Source organism: Macrotis lagotis, chromosome 2 (assembly GCF_037893015.1).
Source record: "Macrotis lagotis isolate mMagLag1 chromosome 2, bilby.v1.9.chrom.fasta, whole genome shotgun sequence".
Lineage (NCBI taxonomy): Eukaryota > Metazoa > Chordata > Mammalia > Peramelemorphia > Peramelidae > Macrotis > Macrotis lagotis.
This window is the reverse complement of record NC_133659.1, coordinates 201,652,733-201,677,358: the sequence shown is the minus strand read 5'-3', so window position 1 is coordinate 201,677,358 and position 24,626 is coordinate 201,652,733. Positions and strand designations below refer to the sequence as shown.

At 35.3% G+C, this 24,626-nt stretch overlaps 2 protein-coding genes across 2 annotated transcripts in view; both read right to left on the bottom strand.

The window, feature by feature from the left end:
- The window catches only part of MAP3K3 (mitogen-activated protein kinase kinase kinase 3), a 72,549-nt gene extending 54,863 nt beyond the window's left edge, over window positions 1-17,686 (bottom strand). The window contains exons 1-4 of the mRNA XM_074224443.1: window positions 17,083-17,686; window positions 15,296-15,388; window positions 6,067-6,107; window positions 1,826-1,925 (exon numbers count right to left, since the gene is read on the bottom strand). Coding sequence (XP_074080544.1) covers window positions 1,826-1,925; window positions 6,067-6,107; window positions 15,296-15,388; window positions 17,083-17,178 — 330 coding nt within the window. The 5' untranslated portion in view covers window positions 17,179-17,686. The remainder of the gene's footprint in view (window positions 1-1,825; window positions 1,926-6,066; window positions 6,108-15,295; window positions 15,389-17,082) is intronic.
- Window positions 17,187-24,626, bottom strand: part of DCAF7 (DDB1 and CUL4 associated factor 7) — a 34,636-nt gene continuing 27,196 nt past the window's right edge. The window contains exon 7 of the mRNA XM_074220969.1: window positions 17,187-17,204. Within this exon, the coding sequence (XP_074077070.1) occupies window positions 17,187-17,204 (18 nt within the window). The remainder of the gene's footprint in view (window positions 17,205-24,626) is intronic.

Below are 24,626 nucleotides of genomic sequence, written 5' to 3'. Positions count from 1 at the left end.
CACCTTCCCCCCCCCACCAAAAAAAGGTCTTAGTATTTAACTTGAGACTTTTGATGGTCTAAATACTTAATCTAAAGTCTGGATTTCTCTCAACTTGATTCAAATTCTGTTTGGTTAAATTAAATATTTATTCTTTCACTAAATTTTACTACCATGGAGTCTATTTCAAAATAGATTTCATTATGTTTTTCAGAGTTTCTACATTTTTTCATTCCATCAAAAAATGGAAAGTTGATATTGTGAATTTTCATGAATTTCAAGGCAATATATCCTATTTTTGATGTTATAATAAACACAAAAATACTTATACTTCAAATTTAAAATATCATCCCTGGCCCTAGGTTTACTGGCCTAAATTACACAGAAAGTGTCTAGTTTATTTCAAACAAATTAATAAAGCTTTTGTAAGTTTAAACACCCTATGTTCCTTGGGAGCAAGGACTATTTTATTTTTCTTTATATTGTGAATGGGATATAGTAGTTGTTTAATAAATGTTTGATTGATAATGTAAAAAGATGCTTCAAGAGGAACTATAAAGGTCAACCTGACTCCCGATTCAGCTCTTATTAGCTCTCTGCTCTGTACTTCAGTACCTGAACAGATCTGTGATTTTGTGGGTGTGGGTTCTCTCTCCATTTGATACAGATAGCAACTGTTCTATGACCTAGAAGAGTGAGAATTGCTTTGACTGACAAATTATGAAAAGTTTTTTTATGGTTAACTTGGTGAGGAGCCTCTCCATTTGGAGATTAAATAGGCTGGCCCTCAGGCAGGAGACAGAATCTGCCACTAGACCCAAATGTAAGGCTTTTTTCTTCCTTGGGAGGACCATCCAAAGTTAAAGAGTAAGAATTCAGTAAATTTTCCACTTTATATTGGAAATAAGTATCTTTTGTTTCAGTTTCACCTTTTTAGCTTGCAGGCACCCAGACATTCTGTACCACAGAAAACTCCAAGACTGTATGAATAGTTTATTTAGTTATACAATGTACCAATCAAAACTGAGTTGCCATTTTTCAAACATTTCTTTCAGGGAAGGAATTAAAAGGTCAAAAATAGGATAAATCTCAAGAGGGACCTCCCACCAAACCCTTAAATCTGAAGTAAAAGTAAATAAGGGAGAATTTGAAAGGTTAAGATCACAACGTTGAGTAGGGAATAGTTTTCAGAAGAATCTTAAAACAAAGTTTTGAAACAAAATACAATATAGAAAATTTATTTGTGAGTCATCAAACATTAAAGTTCCAGGGGTAGCTAAGTGGCTCAGTGGATAAAACACCGGCCCAGGAGTCAGGAGAATTTGAGTTTAATCCGACCTCAGAGACTTAATATTTACCTAGTTGTGTGACCTCGGGCAAGTTACTTAACCCCACTGCCTTGCAAACCCCCCCCCCCAAAATGAAAGTTCCACTAGTCACAGAAACCTGCGTTTCTGATTCTCAGATGAGGATTCTACCCAACAAGCTGCCCTATCCCCAACACTGAGCCCACCTTTCCTCTTGGAAGCAGTGCACAAAGCTGGAAAGAATGAAGATCCCCTCACACAGCTTAAAGGAGACTCAGAGGACCTTGATCATACCATGGGAGTCAGAGCTACCCACTGTGAACAGGAAGGAGAGAAATGGAGATGCTTGTATTTTCTCCCCTAGAGAAAAGAGCAGAAATCAAGTTGCTGAGAGAGCTATGAAGATGGATTCTAAAGAAGGAAAATATAGATATGAAAGGGAAAAACTAGAAAAAAAAAGTCCTCATCTGAATGGGGAAGAAGAAAGAGATGAGTAGCTGTCTTCATCTGGTCCCAAGGCCATCATTCTGTTCTCTTACCTCATTATTCATATAATGGAGAACTAGAGGTTGCCCAAATGCTGTCTTCACTTTCTGTTCCACATCTTCAAATCTCACAGGGCGGCTAAATGGTATAATTCTGAAAAGTAGAAAAAGACCCAATAAGTTATGCATTTGAGATATAGAGGAATAAATTATTTTTCTTCTTTCTTTTTCAACCCTTCCCCCGCCACCACATGCACACTTCTCACAGGGTTCATCCATGCCTTAGACTGATCAGTGGTATACATAGTTACTGTCACAGTCTCTGGATTATCTACACCAATTACTAAGGCTTGGCCCAAATTTTCCACCAAGTCTAAATATACCATTCACACTTGCAATACTTAAAAAGCAATGGCACAAGTATTATAGGAAATATAGAAGGAGAAGATGTGGTAAAGAGTAGGAAAGGCTGACTAGATAAGTCAGCTAGCTCTGTGATCTGAAAGGCCCTTTCCACTCTTCTTTTTGTAGATGCCTGTCATTTGAGTAATCTGATGTTCAGAAAAGACTCCTAGATTAGATTTCTAAACAATACAAATTTTCTTAAAATTTCCCTTTCAAGAGTTACTTTCCATCATTTTTGTAGCGACGCTGCAAATTTGACTCACCTACAGTATTTATATTATTCTTTGAAAAATCTTTTTATAACTTGTTCTTATATTGTTTTCACTTCAAAATTTATCCCTCTCCCATTCCCTGCCTAGGAAAAAGCAGTTCAACAAAATTAACAATATATCAATGGTTCCTGAAAGATATATGATCCAACCTCCTCTTCTTATCCCCTTTCTGCAGAGGGAAAAGGGAGGTATATTTTCCTCAACTCTTCTTTGATTATTACAATTAAGAACGTTTTATTCTTTTTTTTTTTTGCAAGGCAAATGGGGTTAAGTGGCTTGCCCAAGGCCACACAGCTAGGTAATTATTAAGTGTCTGAGGCTGGATTTGAACTCAGGTACTCTTGACTCCAGGGCCAGTGCTCTATCCACTGCGCCACCTAGCTGCCCAAGAATGTTTTAATCTTAAGCTTCCTGTTAATCAATATAGACATTTCTGAACTCAGACCCAGCATCTGATCCTGATGCTGTTTGTTAGTAGCAAAAACAAAAACAAAAAAGAATTAGATACCTGCTCAATATTCTTTTTAAAAAGAATTTATTTATTTATTTTGAATTTTACAATTTCCCCCCTAATCTTGTTCCCCCTTCAAAATTCTTAAAACAGTACTACTGTTAGAAATTAAGTTTCCAATAAAACATACTTGAAGGTATATTTTCACATTCTGAATATCTCTAATATAAAAAAAAGGCCTTGGATAAAGTAGAGTCAGGGGGTAGGAAAACACCCTTCCCTATTTCTTACAGAACTTACAGTTATAACTGAAATAAATAGAAGCAGGAAGATAATTATAACAATATAAATAGAAAGATTAACAATAAAATAAATGAAACTGAATGTTGTAAAATTATAATGACCAAGATTGGTTCTAAAGAAACAATATGAGAAGGGGCAGATAATTTCAGACTTTTGGATGGGTTGTTAGTTTTGCCCTATAGCACTTCCTCATTTTTTTTTAAACTTTTTTTTGGCTTTTGCAAGACAATGGGGATTAAATGACTTGCCCAAGGTCACATAGTTAGGTAATTATTAAGTATATGAGGCCCCATTTGAACTCAGGTCCTCCTGACTCCAGGGCTAGTGCTGTATCCACTGCGCCACCTGGCTGCCCTCTTTCTTATTTTTTAAAAAAAATTCTTCATTATAAATGAATGCTATATAATGATATAAAATATTATGTGATATAAAAAGAAACAATAGCTATATATGTATTTTAAAAGAAATCAATACATGAGACTAGAGTCATTTGCCATAAGGTCATTTGAACCTGGCATTGATATACTCAAGCTCTATATAAAGGCTTCAAATATATATACATTGAAATATAATATAGATCTACTATATAATCTAATATAAGACATAAACATTGAAATTTCAATGCTTCTACAAACAATTTCATAAAAAGAGTATGTAGTTTTTAAAACTATGACATTAAATCCCTGCCATTCAGGACTTCAGAAGTCCATTCCTGCCTGACCACCTTAAATATCTGTGGTTAGACCTGGCAGTTTCTTTGATACTAAAACACACATTCACATTCTCAGTTAAAGTCTGCTCACTGTAACTGCATACTTCTTTGGGAATGAGAAATTCAGGCAAGCATAACTACATAATTAGACACATACAAATGAGCTTTTTATTCAATTTTTCTTCTGAAAAATCTTTTCTGTTCCAAGTTCTCTCAAACACTTTGGGCAGAAATACAAAAATTAATGCTAAGGTGACAAAATTACCTTCTGAGCTACTAACAAACAGCATCAGGATCAGATGCTGGGTCTGAGTTCAGAAAACCCTAACATGGCATGAAGGCATTAAGACAGCTTACTGGCAAGAAACAATGACCATGCTTTTCTTAGGCATAGACTTAATGGCTGCCACATTTTTACCCTGCAATAGGTGCTACAACACTAAGATCAGAGAGCAGTCATGATTCAGGTTAGTGATTGAAGTACTTTAAAAATAAGTCATTCATCTCTTTCTCCAGAATTTACAGTTTCATGTTTTTTGCTTTTTTTTACAAGAACTGGTCCATCATCCTTATGCAGTCACATGCACTCATTAATTGTTTCTGTTGAATTTAGGGAGGAAAAGAACTGAAACTATTCCAAGAGTGTGCAAGTCTTCAAAGTGGTCTGGACAGTTAATAGGCAAAGAACCACCAATGACTATATTATACAGGTCAAGAGTAGACCATATGGCTCTGACAATTAACGGGAATTGATCTTTTACACCAAGAAAAATATTGTTCCCAGAAATTCAGTTGGACTCTTCAAAGGTACAAAGAGCCTTACCAGGGAGGGATAAGGTGGTGAAGAGAAGTGAGGCAGAAAAAAGAGTAACTTAGAAGGAGGGAGCGAGAGAGGGAGGAAGAGAGAGAAAGGAATAAAAGGCAAGAATAAGTTGGGAATCAGAGATGGGGAGAGAAAAAGGAGGACAGGGAAAGAGATGAGGGGTGGGGACAGAAAGAAAGGAGACATCAAACAGTATTAGGACCTGAAATTTTTGGAGCCCACAAAACAGCATTACAACATTGAGTTCCAGAAAAGGTCATTTCTGTTTCTTATTATTAGAAACCATTTCCTTATCTCATGATGCAAGAGTACTGAAATAAAAGTAATGGAGAAAAAGCATTTCCTATTATAGGTGCAAAAAGTTGACTTTCTCCCAGCTACATAAAGAAATTTGACAACTTTCACTAAAAGATTCTCTCACAACTTAAGGAAAAGAGAGGAAATCTTTCTTTTTCCTTGTCACATCTATGAAGCCTTCCATAACTAATAATATTAGTATGAGGGAACTGTATGAGCTTATAGGGCTCTGCTTTGGCATTAGTTAACTCTGAAGTAGATACCACAAACAAAACAAGGGATTCTGAATCAGTGGTGGGAATGGCCCCATCACATGGCAGACCCCTGTTGTCTTATCTTCTCAAACAATGAGGCCTAAGAGAATGTTGAAGACAGGATGCATGTAAGACTGGACACAGCCTTTGTCTTGGCTTTCTCCTCAATCATAACTACTAACAAAAGAACAATGCAATCTTGGGTCCAGATTTCACCAAAGCAGAATTTAAGTAAAAATATAGTAGTAAAAATCTCTTCCTTGGAGTGGCTAGGTGGCATAGTGGATAAAGCACCGGCCCTGGAGTCAGGAGTACCTGGGTTCAAATCCGGTCTCAGACACTTAATAATTACCTAGCTGTGCATTGGGCAAACCACTTAACACTGTTTGCCTTGCAAAAACCTAAAAAAAAAAAAAAAAAAAAAAAAAAATCTCTTCCTGTTGCCATATCAGTAATGTATGATGTCTTTTTTTTTTGTAAGGCAAATGGGGTTAAGTGATTTGCCCAAGGCCACACAGCTAGGTAATTATTAAGTGTCTGAGACCGGATTTGAACCCAGGTACTCCTGACTCCAGGGCCGGTGCTTTATCCACTATGCCACCTAGCCACTCCTTGTATGATGTCTTATAAAGACTTCTGTATAGGTACTACTCTTTTGGACCTTATCTCCCTGAATCCAGAGACCACTCCTCTTAGGAAGGCATGCTTCTTTGGGCACTGCATGTCCTATGAGTTTTACCAAACTTGTGTCAGTTTACCAGGGAGGAGGGAAACTTACCGCCTTTCCCCACTGTGCTCAAACTTGATCCTTACGTCACTCTGCCAAGGAAAGGAGAAAAACAGGTTAGGGATAAACATTTTGGCAGGTGATTTTTCAAGTATGTATTTGCCGGAATATACATAAAGGCACACTCATAAGAAAAGTCCTAGTTAGACCTTTAGCCCAGCTGGACAAGTTAACTCTTTCTGTTCATCCAGAAACATTTTATTCTCTTTCCAACACTCCAGACTACCAGATCTGAAGCTAACCTCAAAGACTGTGATCCTTACCAGGACCCTTGGAATGATATGCTCACTCTTTGCCTTCATGGCAGGACAGTAGTTATGTACCTTCTGTTCCTTCAGGTTATGACAGAAACCATGCCATGTTACTTCCCAACAAGAATAACTTTTCCTGTAGCAGTTTCCAAGCCCTTCCCTATGGAACTATAGTAGTCTAGTCTGCAGCCTTCAACCTAGAATCAAGAGTTGACATAACTTCAAGGGGACAAGACATGAGATCAGATCATGCTGCAAACTTCTTCCCCTAACATCATGCTGCAAACTTCTTCCCCTAACATTTTTACATGGGTGAGATCTGATTAAAATTAACTTTAAAATCAGTCTTCATAATGAAATAAGATATCAGTTGGAAGGGGCCTCAGGAATTACTTAGTTCAAATTACCCATTTTAGATGTCAAGAAACTAAGGCCCAGAGTTGTTAAATTACTTGCTAGGGTCCTATGTTAAACTCTTATCTTCCAACTCCCCAGTGGTGGGTCATTCACAGCACCTCCCCCCTTTATATACTCTGTATGGGATAGGAAACAAAGGGCCTGCTGTATGACCCTGGCCAAGTCATGGGGATAATAATAATAGTACCTCCCTCTCACGGTTATTGTAAAGATCAATATTTGAAGGTACTTAGAAAGTACCTACAAATTTGTAGGTATTAGAAAGTTCTTAAGAAATTCTTATTTCCTTTCTTTCTTCCATGTAAACTATTTCCTGAACTCAACAGGTTATATGCCACTTGAACACATTTATAGTGTTTGTACCCCTTTGGCTAGAATGGGGGCATCTCCATATTGTTGCCTCCCCCAATGAAAGTTAACTGTCTGGGCAGGTAGGTAGCACAGTATATAGAGAACCAGCCCTGGAGTCAAGAGAATTGGAGTTCAAATCCAATCTCAGACACTTAATAATTATCTAGCTGTGTAAGCTTGGGCAAATCACTTAACTCCATTGCCTTGCCAAAAAAAAAAGTGAACTGCCTTCTGAACTCTTGGTCTGCATCTTTCCTCTAGCTTACCTTTTTACCTTTTCTAATACTTTTCTGTATACCTATGACTGCCATTTTTGCCACTAACTCCAGTGTCTAAGAATAATATCCTACATATAATAATCATTTATTAAAATGATTTTAGTAGTCATGATCAGAAAAGAAAGCACAACCAACAATAATAGTGGTAGATAACAAAAAGAAAAAATGAGATATATAGGAAAACAAAGAGGAAAGGAAGACTACCAGGGAACTGAGGAGACATAGAGATGAGTAGACAGGATAAAACAAGAGCACTTATTAGACACCTACTACATTCCATGTAAGCATGAGAATGGAAAATATATGGGGGAAAAGGGGGGGAATGTGATTAATTTAGAAAGATGATGGTCTAGAAATCTAAAGAAATATAAGTAAGTAGAATGTATAGCTGAGTGGTTAAAAATGGAGTGAAGAGGCAAAGTGTGCTTATATTAAGGGCTCCTTCCCCAGGAACTAGGACGTAAGAATTCCCTTAAAGGTACAAAAGAAGCCTGGGAAGTTGATTGTAAACTAATGTCAAGGGATACTGACACTTCCCAAGAGAAGAGAGTAGATCTCTTAAATAAAGAAGTTTTCTTGTTTATATCCCTAATATCATCCCTGCAGTATCACTCCTTATAGAAATGATAATATTTAATCTAGATATCAAACTTTCTAAAGCAGTTCTCTTTTTCCTTTAGTACACAAATGTAAGTACTGTACCTCCTAGTAGCAACAATTCAAATGTCAAACAAATAACTGAATTAATCAATAAACACTTTTGTATTAAGCAAGGATCATGTTCCAGACATTGGTACTAGGTATTGGGATACAAAGCACAGAGAATGAAATAATCCCTCCTCACAAGGAACTTAAAATCTAAAGTACGAAAGTAGAAAAATACTTATAATACATGCATATAGCACAAATATAAAGTAAATATACACAAATATGTATAAAGTAGTAAAATACAAGGTACTCCTTGGGAAAGAGGGAAGTAGCAGGTAGAGAGGATAAAACAAGACTTCCTGCAGAAGACAGTGCTGAAGCTTTATCCCAAAAAAAGAAATGAACTCTAGGAGGCAGAGGAAAATAGGGTGTCTTCCACGTGAGGATGCAGAACAGCCAGCTGAAGCTTCTCTCATATATCAATGTATATAGAGCTTAAATAGGAGAACTGGGAAAAATCTCAGAAACACCACTCTTTCTGGATGAGTTCGTGGAAAAGTTGATGGAAAACTGCTCTTACGTGAGATAGAGGCAGAGGCAGAAACTGATGAAGTCAACAAACAGCAAGCTGAAGAACTTTGGGAAGTCTGGAAGGAAAGGAAGCCAGCAGGGAAAGACTAGGTATGAAATGGGAAAATGAGGTATTATTGTTAGGAAGTCAATCTCACCTATTCATACTGTCTCAATGAGACAAGAGGGTGACATGAAGATTCTTATTGTCTGCAAATAAAAGCTTCTTTTGCCACTGCCTCCTCCTTCTCCTTAGGCATGGAGTATCATGCAAATATCCCTATTTGTCATATTCTAATTTGAATGACATCAATGCAACTGTGTATCCTTTGAGGCCTGGATCATTTTGTTCATTTTCTTTCAACCTATAAGCTAAGGAATTGGAATTTCATTTGGCTCCCATTTCTAGAACGGATTAGTATATATCAAATCTCTTACAAAAGACTTCCCTCTAAAAATTAAGGAAAATAATCCATTTCTAGATGAGGGCACAAACTAAGTAAGCACTATTCTATGTCACATTTGCAAGGAAAAATAAAAATTCTTTATTGCTTATTGACTAGCAACTCAAAACTCATCCTACCTGCGACTTATCAATCCTACTGCTAGCTGCCTATTAAAAAGAAACCCTAAAACCCTGACTCCTCTTTCACTTGCTTACTTCTTTCTTTATGTGTTTGCTTTTGCTGTTCAACCATCCAAAATATATACTGCCTCTTCTTTCTACTTCTATAAGTCCCATCAATCCTTCAAGCATTGTTTAAGTCCAACCTTTTCCAGTGACTCCAGTTCAAAGAATTTTGATAAAAATAAAGAATGTGGTAGGAAATCAGATTAGGATCCTTCACATTCTTTATCTGTACCACATATTTTGGCATAGTGATTTACTATGTTGTTGCTTAAATACTTCATGTATGTCTCATTGTGTCAGAAGAGTTCACAGATACTGAGACTATGTGTTACATTTCATTTCTATTCCTCATAGCATAGCAGTGTTAAGAATTATAAATAAGGAAAGAAGAAAGTCAAAAGACAGTTCCCACCATTAAGGAGTTCACAATCTAATGGAGACAACACAAAAGTGGGAGGTGCTGAGTCACCTGGGAGAGGTCATAGTGTAAGAATTTAGACTCCTTGCCCAGCCAATTTGGTGTGAGAGAATATATAAAAGCAGCCACAAAAGTGATGAAATAAAAAAGAACACTGGATTTAGAATTAGAGGATCTGGGTACAAATATTAATTCCGCCACAATTAGCTGTATAGATTTTTAGGTCATTTTAGATCAGTCATTTAACCCAAATATCAGTTTCCTCAAAAATGTGGTCTGACTAGATTAACTGTAATGTTTGGAACATTATGGAAAATATCCATATGGAATCATATGGACAAAGTAATAGAGAACGATGTCAGGATAAAGTATGAGGGTCTCAATTAAATAAATGATTGGTAGGACAAAGAACGTCCACTAATGTCATGAAGTTGCTATGGAGAAATGCCATTCAAATTCTCCAAATCTCAGCATAAAGTTGGGGAAATGATGAGAGCTGGTGGGAGAGAAATCTGAGAAATACTGAATAGATCACTGTTTATCATTCATATGTTTTATGAAGTTCCTTTTCTTTTACCAGTGATCTTCTTGGGTCATGCCTAGAGATAAAAGCTCTGGGTAAAAAGGTATGACTATTTTAGTCACCGTATTTGCAAAATTGCAAATCAAAAACATAATTTTATGTTTTGTGATCTGAAAAAGTTCAAATTTCTCTCTTCTTCTTGGAAGCCACTATCTACTCTCATCCAATTTCTGGTTCTGCCTCTCCTTATTATCTTTAGTATACATTTTTTAGTCTCCCACAAAACTCTGGGACTCATGTTAAAGATGATGAATTTCAGAGAAGGAAAAGAAATCTTTTTTAAAAAGGAGCACTGAAAATAAAATTTTAATTTTAATAAATGTTCATTAGTCTGTCTGAAAGAGATGCCAATTAAATGAATAATACAATGAATCACAGTTTTTAGGAGTTGGAAGGGATCTTGGAGGGTATTTAGTTTATCCAGAACCTAAGCAAAGATTTTCCCCACATTATCCCTTATGTCCATCACAGCTTTACTTATTCACGAGGCAGTCCATTCCACTTTTGGATACCTCTAATTGTTCAGAAGTTTTTCTTCACATTAAATCTCAATTTACTTCTATGATACCCTACTCCTAGCAATGCTCTTTGGAGTCAAGCAGAACAAGTATACTTTCAACCCTTGAAAGATAGCTAGCAAGTCCCTCTCTTGGCAAATAAGAGATAGTTTCTTCTGCTTTAGTCCTTACCCACAGAGAAAGATTCAAGGCAAATAAGAGGAAATAAACTGGCAGAGTTGATGACAGATTTCTCTCCTATTGGAACTACTAGCATTTAGGTTATTATCTCTACAAGTTTCAAAGATCAGATTAACCAGAATTTGTCCTAAAGGACAGCACCCTACTGTAAGGCAAAGAATGCTTAATGTTTTCATGACTTTAAAAAAAAAATTCTGTACATGCTTTTATTAGGACCTAAACTCAGAACCAGACAATATATTCCCAGATAGCTTGACTGTCTTTGTAAATTCACTGCATATTAACAAATGGGAGAAGACTTGGAGTTTGAGGCTCTTCCAGTGAGGACTGAAATTGTTCTGGCTCACTACTCTATGCTCCTACAGCAGGGGTTAAAAAGTGGCTCCCTCTAGCCAAAGAAAAGGAAAGGAGTCCTCTTAACTGTATGAATGACTGCTGGGCTTGGTTGGAAGGCTCCTAGAAAGTTGGATCAGCTCGCAGACTTCATAGATACTTGTATCCTGTCCTACTCAACAACAATAAATACTAATAAGTAACAACTGTCCCTATGTACTAAGAAAGGGCATGATGGATTAAATAACCAAATGGAAAAGAGCATTTCAGAATATATCTCTAATTGCTCAACAAGAAAGGGATAAGATCTATATAACAGAAACTGGATATTCTTCCTTTTCCCTATTTGTGCTTCAATTAAATTCAATTATTCAGCAAATATTTGAACAATTATTACAGGCAAGGGACTACATACAAATGATGTCTTAATTGCCAAAACGAATAATCTTTTCCTCAGTCCTTTTCCTTGACGTCTTTGCAGACTCTGACACTCCTGATCACCATTTTCTCCTTGATACTTTCTTCTCTCTAGGTTTTCAGGAAAATAGTCTCTCTGGCTTTTCTTCTTACCTACCTAACTGCTCTTCCCAGTCACCTTTCCTATTTCTTCATGTATGTCACACCTCTAACAGTGAAGTACCCACAGGTCTCTGTTCTGGATCCTCTTTCTCTTTTCTTTCTACCACTAAATCATTTAATAATCTCATCCCAGGGATTCAATTACCATCTCTATATTAATGATTCTCAAACTATCTTATTCAATCTTAACCTCTCTGCTGACTGTCAGTCTGGCACCTCCAACTACCTATTGGATATCACAAAATTCAACATGTAGAAAACTGAGCTCCTATTTCCCCCAAACCTTTCCCTCCTCCTATTTCTGTTAAGGGCACTACCATCCTTCCAGTCCTCCAGGCTTGGAATCTAAATATCTTTAACTCTTCATTTTCTCTTACTCCCCAATCTACTGCCAAGGTTTATTCTTTTTTAACCTTTTCCAAGTCTCTAGCACATGCCTCTTTCTGATCTCTGACACTGCTATCAGCCTAGTACATACAATCATTACCTCATATCTGGACTTTTCCTTCTCATCGTTGCCTACTGTTGATCTCTCTGACAAGTCTCTCCCCATTCCATCCCATCCTCCACTGATCTGTCAGAGTAATCTAACTAAAGCACAGGTCTGACTATATCACCTCCCCCAATTCAATAAGTTCTAATTGCTCCATAACACCTCCAGAATCAAAGACAAAATCTTCCTGTGAAACACTTATTAGAGAAGGGAAGTAGCTATATAGCTTAGTAATTCAGATTTTTTTTTCCTTTTTGCTTTCCCACCAAATATTAATAAAAGCTCACATTTCCCCTCCACACACACCTTCAGTATCTTTTCCTCCTTTGGGAATTCACTTTTCAATGTTCTCACAATTTTATTATCACCCACGGCAAAAATTTACCAATCAACAAGTATTTTTTTAAGATCTCACGTGCCAAGCATTGTGTTAAGGAGGGGAAACAACTACAATGAGTTAAATCATTCCATGAGCTAACATTCGATTGAAGGAGACAACAATAATATATTTAAATATATGCTACATAAATATCAAGTAAATAAATACGTACGTATATTTGTTAAAAAGTAGTTAAATCTATGGCAACTTGGGAGGGAAACATTATAGCTTTTTGGATGAGATCAGGAAAAGATTTATGCAGAAGATGGTGCTTTAAGCCAAAGGTAAAAAAGTAACTCTATGAAGATTTGGCCTAATCTAGCTGATTTTCTCATCTTTGTTCTCTTCAGTGCATCTATCTCCTCTATAAAGTCAAATGTAATGAATCTTCTGTCTTTGATGGTGAAAAGTTTTTTACAAAATATTTGAAGACCTTTTCTTTTTTTTTTCCAGTTTGTTCTACCCTACCTCCACTCTCACTTTTAAAAAATTTTAAATGCCCTTAGGATATCTTTGTTTAGGGGGCAACTAGGTGACACAGTGAATAGAGCACTGGCCCTGGAGTCAGGAGGACCTGAATTCACATCTGACCTTAGAAACTTAATAATTACCCAGCTAGCTGTGTGACTTGGGCAAGTCACTTAACTCCATTTCCTTGCAAAAAAACAAAAAAAAAAGGAAAAAAGGATATCTTTGCTTAATTGTACCTTTCACTCTTTCAAATGTTTTTGCTTTTTAAAAAAATCTACTGTATCAGGGGCGGCTAGGTGGCGTACTGGATAAAGCACTGGCCTTGGAGTCAGGAGTACCTGGGTTCAAATCCGGTCTTAGACACTTAATAATTACCTAGTTGCATGGCCTTGGGCAAGCCACTTAACCCTGTTTGCCTTACAAAAAAAAACAAAAAAAAATCTACTGTATCTTTCTGTTTTATGCTAAACCTTCTAATACTCTTCTCCATAAAGATATCCAAATAAGACGATATATTAAACCAATGTGGTATATGACTGCCATCACTATCCACATGATATTTTTTCAACTAAGTCAAGAGTTGGTTGACTAAATGTTCTACATAGAGATGATTTAAGAACAAAGATCACATTATTAACAACTCATTTCTTGTCTGTTAAAATATAATGCTATTTTTAGTCATGCTATTGAATAAAGTAATAATTGAATAGTATAGTACCTCTCTCCATAGTTTTACTAATCCATATTTTTAAATGTATTTCTTTCCATTCTCAACTGTTTTTCATCTTCATAAAGATTACTATAATTGAAGTCACCAAGAATCAAAATATATGACAATTTAATATGGAAGATCTTATTGAAATCTTTCTTAATAGAATTTTTCTACTACAAATCATACAATAGAATTACTTTCATAGTGGTCTTTTTTTGCAAACACTTATGAGCAATGCATTATGAGATAACTGATCAATTCTATGAAATGATATTTTTGTTGTCCATGGGACCATGATTAAATCCACTTTACTAATTCTCTTATTTCCCTTTCCAAAGAGAATCTATGGTACATCAATTCATTGAGCTGCCACTATTTAGCAAGTTTCATTTATATCAAAAATATTGAGAGTAACCTCATTTCCTCAAGTAGTAGACCTACCCATTAGTTACTGGACAATGATTTCACATTTATTACACTAAACAGCTAAGTTAAAGTTTGCAAATTCTCTGAAAACTGTGGTAACTCTTAGCATCTTCTATCCCCTTTTCTGATACTTTACTATGGGCAATTTAGAAAGTGGAAGGGCCAATTTATACTTTGTGCTTTTTTAAATAAAGGCTACTCTGTATTTTTCTTTGTTTGATAGGTTACTGTGGCCAGGAAATTAAGTCTAATGATGACAAGCTGCTTCATAATTAAGTGGGCAGATTCTAGGAAACCAGATTTCATTTGTTGCAGGAACTGCACTTCTAGCATGATAGAACCTTCTAGAGCTTGTCTTCCACTAGCATAATCTGGAGAACTCAAGTTCACCTCCACAACATAAGGAGGTATTAGAATATGATTCTATGAAAAATATCCTATGAAAATACATTAAATATACAAAATAAATAGACCTTACTTTTTAAATTTTGAGTGTCTCTTCACCAGTTAGGTAGCTTCCTTAAATTCAGTAACAATTATAAAGATTGTGTAACTAAACAAGGCAGCTTAGGTGGCACTATGTGAAGCACTGGGCCTGGAGTCAAGAGAAACCGAGTTAAAAAACTGGCTGCAGATACTTACTAGTTGGGTGGCCCTAGGCAAATCATTTAACTCTGTCTGACTCAGTTCCTCATCTGAAAATGAGATGGAGAAGGAAATGGCAAATTGCTACAATTTTTTTTGCCAAAAAAACCTCAAATGGGGTCATGAAGAGTTGGACACAACTGAAACAACTCAACAACAACGTAACTGAATACCATCAAAGAGAGATTTGTTATCTACTGAAAACAGGATGTAAGTAATCTAACCATCACCATTAAAAAAAGTTGAGGAAATCAATTCATCAGTCTTCTAACCTTAATATCACTAATAGATATTTTACGAAAATTTATGTCAGTTAAAGTATAATATGGTTTCTTACCGAAATTTTCTTTTCTTCACTGGCCCCTGCACATGGGCTCGTTGTTATTGTGGGGCTATTCAAGAGGGCTGAGGTGCTGCTGTTATGTTTTTTCTTTAAAAACAAAAAAAAAACCCTATTGTTAATACAATTGTATCTTCCATAAAATTAAATAAACTAAATGAAAGATAAATTGTTACATAGATAAACCGTGGTGTCTCTCAGAGGTTAAGACCATGCAGTAGGATTATTTCCCAATTACATCTTTTCATCAGCAATCACCAGGATCAGTCTTTTTACTGACCTTCTGCCTTCACAAGCAGCTGAAAAAACAACCAATGACTTCACTCAACTGAAGAAGAAAAAAACCAAAAAACTTAGCAGGTCTCTCTGACCTAGTAAAGCTACATCAGGGCTTGCCTCATAATGATTTCTTAGCTCTAATCACATACATTTCTTAAAATGTGTCTTTCTTCCTACCCAAATTCTAAAAAAGCTCCAAACTCAGAAAAGCTTTTATTTTTTCAATAAGTAGCTGTTTCTCATTTGATTTTATCTATTTTTAGGACAGTAGCTAGATAGCATTGCATCAGATAGTTGACATTAGAAAAGGAGTGAGATTACTAACTCCAAGACTGATAGTGGAGCCTTATTCTGGCAGAATGTTTTTTTCTTAAATGGTACTTCGAACATCCACTAGTCATAAAGGGGAGATTCCCAAACAATTAGACAGTATAGAAGGCTACAAGCAAGATGGTTTGGAAAAGAAGTACAAAAGTGAGTCTAATTCCAAAGAAGCACAAAAGTAATAAAAAAAATAAAAATTACATTATAACCAAATATCCCTATCAAGTTATATACTGAATTAGGCTATGAGATTCTAGACTCCTTAACATTTCTAAAGCTAGAAAATACTGTGGGGACATTATATTCAATGGCCTTAGAGAGGAGGTGACTACAGTTCTATCTACCCAACCCAGGAGTCAAAAGAACTCCTTAAAAAGTCTGAGGAAATCATTTAAAGTGAATTAAATCTTTAATTGAACATTCCATGAATTCACATATTTGTTGAATTATTTTGGCATATAATATCTGATCTGCTCTGTAGAAGAAGAAATCTTCCTCATTACTCCTTTTCTATGGTAAAAAAGTGTCTAGGTAATAGCCAGAAGACATTGGAGATGAGCATGAGGCTTTAATCATCACTTAGGCTTAAATGTTTCTGAAAAAAAAAATAGTAGTTCTTTCTAATAGGAGAAGAGAGGGAGAATATAGTAAGGATAATGAAAAAATAATACTAAATTGTCTTTTGGAACATATGCTTAGGCAGGAAATTTATCTTTCCAAGTTTATATGTGTCAATATGAAATTTTAAATAAACTAATTTGACTGTATACATCCTGATTTGAAAAGAAAGTCAACCTAGAATAGACAATTTGCCAGTTAACCCACAAAGCAAAATTGAAAGACATTTATAGTAATTTCTGGTTCATCCATTTATTCTAATCTCTTCATAGATGAATATGAAAGATGCTATGGGAATCAGAGACATAATGTTATGGTTTATGACTGGGGGCCCCCAAAGGTTGAATGTCCAAAGGTCTTAAAACACTTCACCTTTTCTAGCAGAGATTATCACTTACTAATAGCCTAGGATGTAAGGGTTTGGGAGGGAAGAGAAATGGGATATTACCATTCTGGTCAAAAGTACAAAAGTAAAGAGAAGCTCTTGACTTCACCTCACAATTCCTGCCTCAAAGGCAAATTTGTGCTAAGGGGTCATCAAATCCTGTCAGGACCACACCTACCTGTCTATTTTGGTGGCCAGTATCTTTGTTCTTCATGGTCTCAAAGCCAGGCAACCTGTGACGTCGGCCCATCTGGAGAGCCACCAGATCTTTCATGATTGAATTCAATGCCTCTTGTTCATCTGTAATAAAAAGAAAAATACAGGATAGAATGCTGAATTTCAGATCTCAAGAGTATTTGTGGAAAATATACAGTTTGCTGTTCTAAGACCCAAATAAGGATCCATGAACTTGTTACTACATGGTGAACCTAAGTCAAGCTATATATTAACTGAGAAACTGAACTTAAGCTACTTATTTTCTTTGTATTCTAACAGCCCTCAATTTCAATTTCTGATTTTTCTCCTTCCCTATTTCATTCTGAAATTAAAAAAAAACCAACTCATAAGCACAGGTTCAGACCCTGAGTCCAGAGTCCTTTAGAAGCTCAAACAGGGAAAGAAAGCCCAGCCAAAATCTGAAACAAAGAAGCAGAGGATATCACAGCAGTACTACCCAGAGCAAATCAGCATTCTGGCTCTGGGAAATAGCTAGCAACAAAAAATATTTTTTAAAGCACTAAATATAATGAGTTCATTTCATTATCAGGTAGTTAACTAGGGAGAAAAATTGTACAATAAAGCTAGCCAATTTCATATATATATATATATATATATATATATATATATATATATATCTCTTCCTGCAATAAGATAGTTCTATTTTTTTTCCTTATTAACCAAGAAATACATTGTCACTGCCTTACTGACTTTACTTTTGGCTTCTTTTCTGTAAAACAGTGTGAATACTCTGAGTCAACTCTCTATTCACCATACTATGCTCGCTCGCTCGCTCTCTCTCTCTCTCTCTCTCTCTCTCTCTCTCTCTCTCTCAACTTTATTACCAAATTTAGGATTGATGATAAGATTCCTGAACTATGGCAGCCCAGCAAGATGAAACACTATGAAGGAATAGAAATGTTCCTCCACTTTGCTACAGGTGAATCACATAAGGCACACCCAAACTGAGCAAGTAGACAGGGTTGATATCAAGGAAATTCCTACCATACAATACAGATTATCACTTCCTCTGCAATTTACATGGAAAATTACATACCACACTGAGGGATTAAGTGTGTTGGATCAAGGTCACACAACCATTATGTATTAGAGAAAATGTTAACCTACATCTTCCTAGTTCTGAGGTCAGTTCTCTTATCAATTTTCTATGCTGCATCATTGAAGCTAAAACAGAAGAGTTTATATTTGATCATAGAGGTAATAGGGAACCACTGGAGTTTACTGTGCAAGAAGTAACATGATCAGTCTTAAGAAGAATTACTCTGACAACTCTGTGGAAGAAAGACGGAGAGACTTTTGGCAGAGGTAGATCAATTGAAAGGCTATTGCAATAATTGAGGCAAATAGTGATTAGGGCCTGAACTAAAAGTTTGGCTGCTGTGTTAAGAAAGATGAGAGAGAAACCCTAAGATGTGGCAACTGAATGAACAATGTGGATTGAGGGAGAGTGAGTCAAGGATCTTGAGAAACTAGCTGAAGTGGATATTAAATTCTATTTTGGACATGTTGTATTTGGGATGTTTCTGGGACAGTCAATTTGAAACATCCAATAGGAGGCTGTTGATATGAAATTGAAATTTAAGGGAAAAACTAGAACTGAATATTTAGCTCTGAGCCATCTGCATAGAGTTGAAAATTAAACACATGGACCTACTAATTAAGAATGTAGAGAGAAAAGAAGGTCCAGGACAGAACCTTGACGAACATTGATAGGGTCTCTCTCTCTCTCTCTCTCTCTCTCTCTCTCTCTCTCTGTATATATCTCTCTCTCTCTCTCTCTCTCTCTCTCTCTCTCTCTCTCTATATATATATATATATATATATATATATATATAATATGATAAACTTGCAAAGGAGACTGAGAAGAAATGGTTAGAGAATACTCAAAGTGGTAGGAGTACAAACCGCACAAAATCCAGAGGAGAGAGTGATTATCTGTGTCAAATGCAGTGAGAAGTCAAGAAGGATGGGGACTGGGAAAAGATCATCAAATTTGGCAAATAAAAGATCAGTGGTAAGTTTGGGAAGTAGTTTCAGTTCAAAGGTCTTCAATAGCTAACTAGGTTGCTTTCAGAGCCTAGATCTTAAATATATATATGTGTGTGTGTGTGTGTGTGTGTGTGTGTGTGTGTATACACACACACACACATATCTATGTATGAGTGTTTATGTGTCTTTACATATAAATATATATTCTACAGGCATCTTTACTCACACACAAAAGAGAAAGTAAAAATGAAGAAATCATCTTTCATTTTATAAAAAAGGATACAGTTATAGGAGCTGGTTTAACAAGCTGCCAAATTTTATTTCCAGCAAGATAACTGGATTCTGGCATCAGTTAATGACTGAATTTTTTTTTTTGGAAGCTCTAGTATAAAGCATACCCTATAGGAATGGTTTGACACTAATGCCTGAATCAGAAACTGATATCACTAATTTTGAGTCATAGGTACTGGTCTCAAGTCATATCCATCTTTTGAAGAATCAGAATTCTATGCTAATTGGATAAGAAGACAAGTGAAGGACCTGCCTTTTTTAGACATTTCTTTGTGACTTATCTTAACATTATTCATAGAGAATTCATTTGAAAATGAAATAAGGGCTTAAGGAATATCCTTTAATAGTGATAAGTACCATTTATATAGTGGCATTTTATATTTGAGAAGGTTTTATATACATATCTCATATGATCTTCACAACAACCCTAGGATGGAAATATAAAACTATTGTCTATTTTACAGATAGGAAAACAGGCTCATAAGGAACTCATAATTTCATGGTAAGAATACAGGAAAAAAATATAATCCATGTATCTAAACTGAACTGAACAACATACAGAATAGGAAACAATAACAAGTGCTTTTAAGTGTAGGTAATACTAGAACATTCAAGGTAAACTGATGGGTCTGAGATTAACCACCTTGTGATAGATCTCTTAGAGGTAGATTTTAAGTAGGTAGATTGTTCTGCTGTAAATTACTGATTAAAAAAATAAAAATTAAACAAGGATGAAAAGCAGGTGAGTCCTTAGCAAGTGCTGGATATAGGAAGGGATGTAATCATAGATGAAGGCAGTTGGGAAACAGGAATTTTTACTTAATTCATTGATTGCTGGTTACTATCAGTGGGATCTCAGGAATATAGCATGACTGGACAATGTCTGGCAATCATCTCTGACTAGTGATGCTCCATCCAGGCTACAGAAGTGAGGAGAAAAAGTTACTGGTTATTTAACCATAAAGAAAACAAAAGTTGCAGAATTGAGGCTAGAAGTAGCAGCTGAAAGAAAAGAATACTTCAGGATTTAGGACATAGAATGGAAAGTGATGCTATCAGTGGTGATATGGGAATTGAATAGGGAAAGTCACAGAATCATAGAATTTCAGAACTGGAAGGCATTTGAGGGTCCATCTAGTTCAACTCCAAAATCAAAAGAATACTCACTATAATATGCTTGGAAAGTCATAATAAAACCTTTTTGCTGGAATAACTTCAAGAAGAAGGAACCCACTACTTCCTCAAACATTCCAATTTTTACTGACATCACACCTAAATTTACCTTTCTGTGTCTTCCACTCATCACTTTTTTTTTTTTGATTCCTGGGACCAAATAGTATGAGTCTATTCAAAAACTTGAAAATAATCATATACCCTCAATTATTCTCTTCTGCAATACAAAAGCCCAAATTTCTTCAGTTTTCCCAAGTGGCATAAGACTCAAGTCTCTATCTTGTCTGCCCCCTTCAGACACTCTCCAGTTTATCAATTTCTTTATGTAAATGTGCTACCTCAAAATGAATATAATATTCTAGATGTGATTTGGCCAGAGAAGGATCAAGAGCTGGAAAGGGTCTCAAAGGCCTTCTAGTCCAATTACCTCATTTGCCAGGGAGTCTAAGTGATTTGTCCAAGGTCACATAAGATAGTAAGTATCAAAAGCAAGCATCATTTTGACTCCAGAGCCAGTGCTCTTGGAATAAATACTTATTTCTTGGAAATTATGTTTCTCTTAATGTAGTCCAAGGATTTTATTGGCTATCACATTACACACTAATATTCATTTTGAAGTTCTTCAGATCTTTTTTCAGATAACTTTTGCCTAAACAGGGATCCTCTCTCTTCTTGTACTTATGAAGTCAATAATTAATCTAAATTTAAAACTTTAATTTATTCAGTCATTCCTGATTTAATGGAAACCCATTTTGTTTCCAGTTCTTTGCCACAACAAAGTGTTTCTATGAATATTTTCATATATATGGATCCAGTTTACTCTTTTATCTCTTTGAGATCTAAGCCTTTTTTATAAAGTACAGAGACATCTTTATTCTTCCCTGTTCCCAGTTCTGAGTTCTCTCCCACCTTTCACCAAACCCATTGAGAAATACAATACTGATTACATATTTGAAGTCATGTATAACATTCCCCATTACCCAAGAGAATAAAATATTCTTTAAGCTGTACTCTGAGTCTATCAATTCTCTATATGGACACAGCATATTTTATCATGAGTCCTTTGGAATTGTGATGGATCAGTGTATCAATCAAGTACTAAGTCTGACAATTTTGTTGTTACTGTGTAAATTCTTTTGGCTCTGCTCAATTCATTTTTCATCATCAGTTCCTATAAGTGTTGTCAGATTTTCCTGAAATGATCTCCTTTATAATTTCTTATAGCAAAACAGTGTTATATTACTTTCACATACAACAGTTTGAGGACAATTAGGTGGTGCAGTGAATAGAGTGCCAGGTCTGAAACTCATCTTCTTGAATTCAAATCACTTACTAGCTATGGAATCTTAGGCAAATTACTTCACCTTATTTCCCTCCATTTTCTCATCTGTAAAATGAACCAGAGAAGGAAATGACAAATGAATATAGTGTCTTTGCCAAGAAAACCTAAATGGGGTCACAAAGAATCAGACATGACTAAAAAAATTATGCCATATCTTGCCCAATCATTCATCAATTGATGGCTATCAGTCAAGTTTTCAATTCTTTGCCACCACAAAAAGAACTGCAATAAATAGTTTTATACACTTGGGTTCTTTTTCTTTGATCTTCTTGGGATACATTGCTCCTACTAGCAGTACTGCTGGTTGAAAGAGTTTGCATAGAAAAAAAAAAAAGAAACAGTTTGCATAGATTGAAAGGATATGCTTCCAAATAAGTCTCCGGAACAGTCTTTTTTAATCATACAGATATGCTGTCAGGTATGATAACTCAGAATTGTTTTAATTTCTATTTAATTATTAGTTGTTTAGTTTGTTGTTTTAGTTTGATACCTTGGATTTCTTCTTCTGAAAATTCATATTCTTTGACTATTTATCAATTAAGGAATGACTCCTAGTCTAATAAATTTGGCTCAGTTATCCATATATTTAAGAAATGAAACTTTTTTATCCAAGAAACTTGCTAAGATTTTCCCCCCCTCCATTTTCCTCTTTTTCTTCTAATTTCTGGCTGCATTGGTTTTGTTTGTGAAAAGACTTTTTAATTTTATGCAATCTAAAATTATCCACATTATCTCCTATAAACTTCTCTATCTCTTATTTAGTTATGAACTCTTTCCTCACTATTATACTTTCAAATAACTATTTCCTCTTGTAATTCATTTGGTTTTTTATTTAATAATTTACATGCTATTCCATTTGTGTGTGTATGTGTGTGTATTTTTTTTCAGTACATGGAGCAGCTAGGTGGCACAGTGGATAGAATACTGGCCTTGGAATCAGGAATATCCAAGTTTAAATCTGATCTGAGACACATGTTAGCCATGTCACACTGGGCAAGTCATTTAACCTTGTCTGTTTCAGTTTCCTCACGTGTAAAATGAATTGGAGAAGGAAAAAGCAAACCAACTCAGTATCCATACAAAAAGACAAATACAACTAATGGACAACAAACAACACTGCTCTTGTCTATGTACATTTTAGTAAAATGTATTTTCCCTGTTTGCTTTTCTTTTGTCTGAGATCATGATTTCCACCTCCTTTTTATTTCTGCAGAGGCATGATAGATAATTATGTTGAAACAAAGTAATTTAAATTATTTTAACTCTAGTACACCTTCTATTTCAAATATATTTGTTATAAATAACATTATTAGATTCTGTTTTCTAATCCTTTCTGCTTTCCTCTTTATGGATATTTCATTCCATACACATTCAAGAAAGAGGTTCAGCAGGCGGCTAAGTGGCATTGTGGATAAAGTTCAGCCCTGGAGTCAGGAGTACCTGGGTTCAAATCTGGTCTCAGACACTTAATAATTACCTAGCTGTGTGACCTTGGGCAAGCCACTTAACCATTTTTCTTGCAAAAACCTTAAAAAAAAAAGAGAGGTTCGGCTTTCCCAGAAGTTTTTGTTGAATAAGGAATGAGTCTTTACCCCATTAGTCAGAATCTCTGAGTTCATCAAATATTATACCACAAAGGTTTGCCTGCTTCTGGATTGGTTCCACTGATCAACTTTTCTATTTTTGAAACACTATAAAATAGTTTTGAACACTACCACTTTATAGTGTAATCTGAGATCTAGTTCTATAAAGCATCATTCCTTCCTACTTTTTTCAGTATTTCACTTGAAATTCCTGACTTCTGGTTCCTCCTGATGAATTTTGAATTTTTCCAAGTTCTACAGAGTAATTTTGACTCCTATGTCACTAATAAAAATATGAATGATCACAGGACCTATCAGAGGATTCCTGCAAGCAGATACTGACTAGTCTTTGAGTTCTAAATTCAATTTGCATTTTTCCATATTTTCCAAAAGGACAATATCAGATATTTTAATCAAACACTTTGCTAAAACCTGACTAATTGTATCTATAGTATTCCCTTGATCTACTAGTTTGGTAACCATAACAAAAAAAAAAAAAGAAAATTATCTGGCAAAACCTATTTTTGATGAAACTATACTTGTTCTATAAAATCATCACTTCTTTTCCTAGATATTCACTTACAACTTTTTAATAATCCATTCTAGCCTTTTTCCAAGAATCAAAAAAGTTCACTGGCCAAGTTTTTGGGCTTTGTTTTCTGTTTTGAAAATTCAGGCTCTGTTCCAAACCTACAGAATCATTTTATCTACCCCAAGCAGAATTCTGTAATACCTTTGTACCTTGTGGGTGTTCAAAACTTTTTGAATTAAAAGATGAGAATAGATTTTTTTACTCTTATGCTGAGATATTTTAAGTACAGTTTATGTACTACAATGTGAAATTGTGGCACAATGAAAAAACAGTGAATCTGAAGTTAGAGGCCCTGAGTCCAAAACTCACCTCTACTGATTACAATCTGGATGACTTTAGGAAATCACAACCTCCTTGAAGATAATTTTATTCGTCTATAAAATGAGGGGGTTAGACTAGAAAAAGGGTTCTTAATCTTTTTTTCACAATAGATATTTTATTTTATTTTTCCAATTACATGTAATGAAAGTTTTTCAACATCCATTCACATGCATATTTATAAATTACATAATTTC